Source organism: Astatotilapia calliptera, chromosome 14 (assembly GCF_964374335.1).
Source record: "Astatotilapia calliptera chromosome 14, fAstCal68.1, whole genome shotgun sequence".
Taxonomy (NCBI): Eukaryota; Metazoa; Chordata; class Actinopteri; order Cichliformes; family Cichlidae; genus Astatotilapia; species Astatotilapia calliptera.
In genome coordinates, this window is record NC_137435.1 from 17,109,883 (window position 1) to 17,118,697 (window position 8,815).

At 37.5% G+C, this 8,815-nt stretch overlaps 1 protein-coding gene across 1 annotated transcript; it reads left to right on the forward strand.

Annotated features, from left to right (window-relative positions):
* LOC145420208 (uncharacterized) lies at positions 1–6,189 on the forward strand. The gene is made up of 5 exons (XM_080289212.1): positions 1–236; positions 1,827–1,986; positions 2,848–3,010; positions 3,134–3,187; positions 3,298–6,189. The coding sequence occupies exons 2-5, from the start codon at positions 1,891–1,893 to the stop codon at positions 3,549–3,551; spliced, it is 567 nt and encodes a 188-aa protein (XP_080145338.1). The 5' UTR covers positions 1–236; positions 1,827–1,890; the 3' UTR covers positions 3,552–6,189.
* Positions 6,190–8,815: the final 2,626 nt, after the last annotated feature.

Genomic DNA, 8,815 nt, shown 5'->3' on the forward strand with positions numbered 1-8,815 from the left:
TTCTTCAAGTGCTGTGGGGACACACCGTTTGGCTCAGCACAACGTGGAGTTCTCTGTTGTGATAACACCTTGTATGAGAACAGAAATGATGGAGAGGAATGTTCAGAGACGGGTATTCCTTATGACCCAACTAAAGGGACCATATGTTGCTCTCAGTTTCATGGCAGCCCGGGACAACACTGCTGTGGGACAGAAATTTATCAGCCTGATGCTGAGATCTGCTGTAACGGACACAGGTGAGTGTGTGTGTGTGTGTGTGTGTGTGTATCCTGAGGGACAGCTCAAGTCAAGCATTTTTGAGACAAAGTTAGAGAGGTGAGGCTGTTTAGGCATGTGCATAGGAGGGATTGTCGATATACTGGACAAAGAATGTTAAATCTGGAACTGCCAGGCAAGAGAAAGACATTACTCTCACATGAAGATTTATGTATGTACTAAAGAGGACATGCAAAGATTTGGTGCAAAAAAAAAGAGGATGGTAAGGAATATCCAGTGTGGGAACTTCTAAAGGGATCAGCTGAAAGAAGAAATCTGTTTCGAGTTGTATTGTATTGCTGATGAAATCTGGTGAAACAAACTTCTTTCTTTTTTTAAATTTAGTTGGTATGTATCGCTGGATTGCATTTTGTCTCTCAGGACAGCTGTGCTAAAGGGAACCACTTAATTTAATGTTTTCTGAGAGAGGGTGGAGGAAAACTCAGAAAGGAGTGGCATGGGAAAATTACTTTTCATGGAATGTATATGTGTCTGCGATACGCAAATGCTCCAGCTGTGCACAAACCCTATCCCCACTTTGTTTTCAGTGTGGTGACTTTAAAATGCACTGAGCTACTGTGCCAGAGAATTTCTGTCTCAGTCTGTGTAGTCTCTGACTGGGTTTGGCCCTGTTTTAGTTAAAGTTTATTGTTAAGGGCTATGTTCATGTGTGCATGTCTTTTCATAATTATGTTCTTTGGCTTTCTTTTTAGAGGTTATTATTTAAATTATCGCCCTACTCAGCAGCAAATAGCATTAAGATTTCAGTTTTTTTCTTTTTATAGTTTGCTCTTTACAAGATGAACTGGTTGAGTCTTGGCTGCTCTAATCAAGCTTATTTCCAGTTGGAGTAGCTGTCAAAGTGACAACACCTTTATGTTATTTTCTGGTTTTATGTTTTATTCTATTATCCATTAGATTGTTACATTGTTATGTCTGTTTTTTGTGTTTTATTATAAATTGATTTTCATCTGTAAAATTGCTTAATAAGTACATTTTACTTTTACTTACTAACAGCGGCAGCATTACACATAGCCATAGCCAGCAGCCACTACCTTAATTATAACTAAGCAAGCAGCTAATGTAGCTGCAGGGTAACTGCTAAGAGTTAAATGGCTGACATTAATATGATAACTCCATAGCATGTTAATGTTTATGAAACGGAAGCATTACTGATGTCACAAAATAAATTGATGTTCCATGATGTGAACATTATCAACAGTTTATGTTCAGCTGCTAATGAGGGGAGCATCTATGTAAGCCTATCTTTAGCAGTGCTGTCTGAAGTTGCACGTTCACTGGAGGAGGCACAGACAGCACTTTTGGTATCGATATTGTTGGAGATAAAATTATAATTCATTATAAATTTTCAGTATTTTCATCTGAGTTAAGTATAGATGAAAATCTTTTTTTTCCTGCCAACACTCTGTTGAAGAAGTTAAGAAGGTATCTTCCAGAGTGAGATCCAGTTAATACATAAGACAAGAGTCATCTAATTCAGAATCTTTTTGGCATACATCTTTATCACTGTCCTTATTGAATCATAACGGTTACCTCTGTTTTCCACCCAGACATTCCAGATTGGAAAATATTCACTGCTGTGGGATTAAAGCCTACAACATTAAAGACCCACAGATGAAGTGCTGTGCAGGAACACTGTACAATCTGACACTGTTAGATGAGCATGGACAGGACGCACAGTGTTGCGGATCCCTTCTGCAAAAGCAACAGGTAGAGTTAATATTACTGATGCTATCTCAAGATCTACTCTTTGTTTATGCAATCATGTCTTACACCTTATTAGGTCATAAGATCTTAGAGTAGAAGAGAATGGAATAGAATAGAATTCAACTTTATTGTCTCTCCTACAACATGCAATGATCCAAGCACACTCTGTGGGAGGAGGTATGCAAAATATGGAGAGGGGCTTCCAACCAGTGCAAATGTGCTCCCATGCAGTCCTCAACCCATCTATCTTCTTAGCTAAAAATGTAACTATTAACATCCTTGAAGGCGCGTGCCAATGCACCGCTGAGTCTTGTTCTGATGTACTGTCTTTCCTATGTTGTGACATGTGGACAATGATCCAAGGACACTTTGGGGGAGGAAATGTGCAAAATACTTTCACAGGAGGCTTGGCTGCTGTGAGGAAGGAGAGGGAGAGATGAAAGGGTGGTTGCTGTTGCAGGTTTAAGCCTTGATTATAATATGTTACAAAGATGGACATGGATACCTGGAGACCTAATAGTGGTCATTCCTCTTACACATCTTTGAAGTCCGCTTGATGTCTCCCATCTGGGTATATGATGAGTCAGTACATTGTCTGCAGATGTTCCTAGTACACATGGACCATAATAAACCAAAGCTTTCAAACAAGAAGTTTCATGGTGTCAGTGAGCTGGACCCATAAGCCCCTTTACCATTAGTACCTACTTTAATTGACTTGGCATGGTTTGTCACAGTTTCCAGGATTTTCCATTAGGTCCAGGTGCTTTTTTAGTAGCTGCTCAGCCCAGATTCCAAGCAATCCAAACAGGTACTAAAATATGACGTCGTCAGACTGGTTGCCACGAATTGTCTTTTTAAATCCAGGACATTTGCTGCTCAAGTGAGGACAGAGAAGTGCTATACTCTGCTAAGACGGGATTCAGATGCTGTGGTCACCTCTACTTCAACACCACCCTGTGGTCATGCTGTGCTGAGCGGCTGAGATCAATCCATGAACCAGGACAGGATCGGAGAAAGATGAATAATGGTCTGTCATCTCTACTTAAAAGTCCTCTCACAAAGTAGAACTAAATTTTGTGTCATTTGAACTTAATAGCACAGCTTAGATCATGTATTTCACCTGTTCTGTGTCTATAATGTTCTTTTACAGAATCCAGACTTCAATCAGTGAATAATATGAACAAAACTGATCTTTGCAAAAAAAGTAGGACATCAGTCTATATGTAAATTTAAAAAACAAAACATTGTAGCAAATGCTGTTTAGGAATTTATGGGGGTTTGTAATGCAATGTATTTGTGTGCGTCTCTGTTTAGTGCGCATCGGGACAGTGGAAAGTGTCTCTCTGCATAGCATTGTGTTCAAGAGCGTGCTGAAGATCCGTGGAAAGAAGGCCAAAGTGAAAGCGTTGCCTTTCCCTTATATCTTGAAAACAGATGATCACTGCAGCTCACCCAAACTGATTCCTGGGAAGACCTACTTCTTTAACAAAGTTAATGTTTTCACCGATTCCAACCATGACACTGTTCTTCAGTCACTCCACTTCATTTTTTCTAAGTGTTCAGCTTAGATCACCAGTCACTGATGGATACATATTACTTCTTACTCACACACTGATTTACATTTTTTCACAACAGCTATTACAGAGATGCGTTGTTACATAACGGTCTGTTACCTCTAAAACAATCAACCGTAAAGGTACTCATCATCATAAAAAAATTTAACCTGACGTTTTACCAGCAATACCAGCAGCAAAGTTGGTGAAAACCAACCCAAAGAGATCTTTTCAGTTCATCATTGCTTTTCTTACTCATTCAGGCTCAAAATATGACCTGTTTGCTTGGATTAGCATGCACTCACCTTGAACATTGCTCTGGATCCCACGGATCTTCATGAGCTTTACTGACCTTTATTTTACCTTTTCAGATTTTTGAATAGGTTTGAGTTTGCATTTGCAGCAGTGTTGCACTGCCAAAAATTTTAGGCCAGTCACTTTTTTTTCTACAAGGTGAGATAAGTTATTGTTGCACAAATAACAGTTGGAGGTTTTTTGTTTGTTTCTTTTAAAATTTTCTATTATACAGATTATGTAACTTGAGTAAAAAGAAAAACAAAGCTAATTTGCCAGTAGCAGGCAACCATTTACCTTATTTAGAGACTATGATGCACAATATTACTGCAATACAGACAAATGTGATGTAAGTATACAATGCATTACTTTTTATATCACACCCACACTGCATACTTATTTCATTAAGAAAATTACATTGTGTTTCCAAAACAGCAGTATCAGTTATTAGTGATATTAGTTATACATTGTTATCAATATATTATACATTGTTTTTCAAATATTGCTTCACTTTTTACTTTACTCTGCCTGTATTCAGCCAAACCATGTTCCTCTTTGGTGTAAGATGACCCAAAAATATGGGGTTATTTTTGTGCCACTATTCTGAGCGCACGTTAAAAAAAAATGCAGGTGCAAGTGTTGCATTTTGAGGAGAAATTTATTTTGAGTGGAGAAAAGCTAAACTTGAGTGAAAAAATTTAATTGCTGCATGCAAAAAATGCATTTCAGTGTTTGCTATTATAGCAGCCCCTCTCGCTCAGTTTTTGCATTTGCGCTTGCTCTCAATGTGTTGCTTGTGCTCTCAACATTTCTGCCCGTGCACATTCAACTCTTTCTGTACACCGTTATATTTGTGCCACAAAACCAGCCAATCACAGACTTGGATGCAACGAAATCTGATTGGCTGTTTTGGTCTCCAATCAGCTTGAAATGTCGAAATGCAATATCCCAGAATCCATTTCGTCCAAAACTCAAACGAGGCTGTGGCGGAGGAACACAGAGTGGCGGAGTTTGAAATATTACTCTTTCTGGGTCACAAAATAAACTTTTAAGATATTTTCATGCGAGAATGGTGCTGTGTAAACTTCAAATATCTGCTCGATTCATCAAGACATCACATATTTACAAAAGTGCTCTAATGTTTTTGGAGATTCCTGATAGCCACCAGCTGACCGCATAGCTGGACTGGCCATTGGGCATTTGCCTGGTGGGTCGATGGTGATTTTTCATTTTTATGTTTGTTTGTTTTTTTAAAACGGTATAAACAATAAAAGGTGGTGGATTAGCCAATTGGTAACAGGCATCTCCGAAAACATTACAGTATTAGAGTACATTAAGTAAGAACAATGTACTTCAAAGTGTAATATTTACTGAACTTCATATTGTAGTCAGTCACACAACTTAAAGTAATTACTGAGTGTAACACAGCCAATTGGTACACAGTGTTGTTGAAATCTAAATCTGTAATATATGCAATAATGAAATATGATCACCAACTGCCAAAGTCTGAAACAAAAAGAAAAAGCTAAATGGCCTGTAAATGGTAAATGGCCTGTATTTGTATAGCGCTTTTCTAGTCCCTCTGACCACCACCAGTAGGCAAACATGGGGTTAGTATCTTGCCCAAGGATATTTGGCATACAGCCAGGAGGCAGTCTGGGATCGAACCACCGACCTTCTGATTAGTGGCTGACCTGCTCTGCCACCTGAGCTACAGCCACCCCATGAAGCTAAAGAAGCAAACAGTATATCAAAGCTTGTGCGAGTCTGTGATCAGCAGTAGCTGACACCTTAGCAGTCATTATAGCAGGTAGCACACAAGAATAGCATGCAGCTCTGTGCTCAAAGCAGCTATTAGCTAATATAGTTTATCTTTTTAAAAATTGGGGATTATTATTTTTATGCTTTTATTTTCTGATTCTTGCACTAAACTAAATTATAAATGGTGACTGTTTGCACATCATTAACCCATATAACTGAATGTATACATGTTCTATTAATGGCATTGTTTTATTTTTATTGATTAAGCTACTAGATGTACTCAACTTGCCATTTATCATGAAATATGCTTTAAGGACCCAAAAGACCACCCAGAGGTCACATTTAAATGTCTTGTGTTTGTTTACTTGTAACTACAAATTTTTGTTCTCCTTGGTTTAAGCTACATTTCTTTTATTTGGAATATGTTTGGCATGTATTTCACTGTATGTTTCTTCACAATATATAAGACACACCTTTAACCCAGAGAAACCCTGGAAACGTTGAAGGCACACAATTTTACATTTTGCATGTTTGAGTGAAATTGTAGGAGATACTGTTCTTTTAAGGATAAAGCTTTGAATAAATAAATATAACAGCATGTTGTGTTTTATCTTATTGAATTGATGGTCTTAAGGTTGGTCTTGCGATTATTCATGGATCAAAAGATAGTTCCAGCTGGAGATGAAATGAATACAGAAATATGCTACTTTTTCAAAGTTGTGACTCTTGTGCCAAAAATCCCCTGAAATATAGATTTCAAAGTATGTGAGCTTAAAAATCTAACACTGGATTTGTCGCCTCTCTGAATGACAGAGATGTGCTCACCCGCTATAACTGTATTAATGCTCTTGTAAATCTTTGGCCTCTTGTCCCCAGGTAACAGCTGTCTGACAGAACATGCTGTATTCCCCTTGTTTCAGGTACTTGAGTGGACTCAGTGGATTGTCAAAGTTTATTGTATTTTTTAGTTCATGGGGAGGACGTGTTTCATCAAAACTTTGTTCCTAAATCTCTCATTTAAGGTGTTGCATGTTGTCCATGTTGTTTACGTTGACTTCTTAACAACAAATGACATTAATGGAGGATTAATCCTTCATTAGTGTTTCAGAGAGCAAAGAAGGGGATTTTTTTAGGTTTTACAATACTTGTTTGTGAACAAATACATCTATTATCAAATAAGACCATCTCCCATTTCACCTAAGACATGAAAACTGTCACAGGCAATGTTTGGAATGTGTAGTTGAAGGGAATTGAGAAAAAAAAACTAACAAAAACTTAAATTGGGGACAGCTAAACATAAGCATATGAGATAAACAGAAAGCACATTATAGAAACCTGAAACCCAGAGAAACACAAGAAGTACAGCAGTGGATGATGAACAAGAGAGGATACGCACGTGATGAAGAGCAGAGGTACGCAGATGAAGCATCGGGGATGACAAATGGACAATCTGACAAGGCGCAGAGGAAAGCACACACTATATATACACACACACACAAGGTAAGGAAATGCACAACAGGAGGGAGACACAGATGAACATAATAGACTTGACGAGACAGGGAGGAAGCAAAACAAAATGGATTAACGTAGGACACAGGTTGGCAAAGATAAACAGGATAACAGGATAAACAGGAACACATAACACAGGAACAAATTGAGAGACTAGAAATAATAAATGAACTCAAAGATATAATAATTCAAAATATTAAACACTGGGTCACCGACCCAGGACCTTGACAAAAACAAACAGCCATCCACTCATGTTCTTCCGCTTATTCAATAATTATTCACTAATATATCATAAAAAAAATCCTCATCACTAAACTTTACTGTTATCAGTATTAATTATCAATAATAATTAAGACTCGAGGTACAAAATGTGCATCACCAATTACCTAACATGCACATGTTTTAACTGTCGGAGGAAGCCAACAGTCCTCAGTAGATGTACAAAATGTGCAGTAGCTACAACAGCATAACGGTTTAAATATTTTCATTTTTGTGCATTCAGGGTCACTTATGGAAAGGTTTTTAAATTAGAATTCAAAATATAAAGATAGTTGTTGCTGGGTTTAAAAAAAGCATGCCTTGCAAGAACAAACAGACATGAAGTAATTACTAAAATAATTTTTTTTTAAAAAGAATAAGATGAAAATTGCTCTCTCTTGTTGTATTCTGTTTGTTTGGGGGTGTTTTTCTGGTTATTGTTATTGGTGCAAGTAAGTGACTGTGTAGAAGAGAATTCAGGAAGGCTCCAAGCCAATGGTATGACTCTACCCTGGCGCCTTTTATGTTTAATTTTGGCACTGATGCTCATTTTGTTACATTCCAGTTAGTCCCAGATTTTCCAATGGAAAATGTTACAGTATTTACATGAGATGGATTTTATACAAGAGGGAAAATACCAAACATATTACAGAAAAAATTGGCAGCTTTTAGGGACACAACTAAATACTTAACATTCCACTGAAGACTAGGCAAAGAGACCTGCTTCCTTCTTATTTCCTCCACATTACTCATGAGAAAGAGTAAAAGCCCTCAGGATGGATTTGAACCCAGATCTCTGCATTAGCCTTAGGCCCAGTGAGTTAAACCAGCACCAATATGTTCAAAATCCATTTCACATCTTACATTAAAAAAAAAAATTGTACCAACTGTATAATTGATTGATGCTGTAGAGCTGTTAGTCAGTGGGACAAAAGGTTAAAAGGACTCCAACATCAACATGTATTCTTTCCCTATGGGAGTACAGAAATTCCAATGCAGTCTCATCATTAAGTCATTAAAGGCAAACAAAAGGAAGGACAGAGGAAGGCCTGCCTATGCTGTGGCATTTCTTAATCAAGGTCGAGTTATAATTCAAGGAAGCATGAGTACAATGAGTGATAATACGCAACTAAAACATTGACTGGGTGCCTAATAATATTTACCACAAATGTACAGATTTTGTACAAATCTATATATAATTTGTTGGGGAAACGAGTAATGTTTGGCTAGCACACCACCAATTAATGTATAGCGGACGAGGTCTTGGTCTTATGAAGTTAAACTCCTGATAAATAATAACTAAAAAATAACTGGAGATTTTAAAACCACAGAAAAGTAAATCAAACAGTCTCCCACTACCATAATGTATTTTAAATTGAGCTATCAAGGTATGATTAAATTGTGGACTTGTAGCCTTGATTTTTAAAGTGTTGCATTGACTATTCAGGAGTCATAGA

Excerpts from the sequence above, each read along its gene's own strand:
- LOC145420208 (XM_080289212.1), top strand. The coding sequence starts at position 1,891 with ATGAAGTGCTGTGCAGGAACACTGTACAATCTGACACTGTTAGATGAG. Across the intron at positions 1,987-2,847 it reads CCCTTCTGCAAAAGCAACAG|GACATTTGCTGCTCAAGTGA; the intron begins GTAGAGTTAATA and ends TTTTAAATCCAG. Across the intron at positions 3,011-3,133 it reads TCGGAGAAAGATGAATAATG|AATCCAGACTTCAATCAGTG; the intron begins GTCTGTCATCTC and ends GTTCTTTTACAG.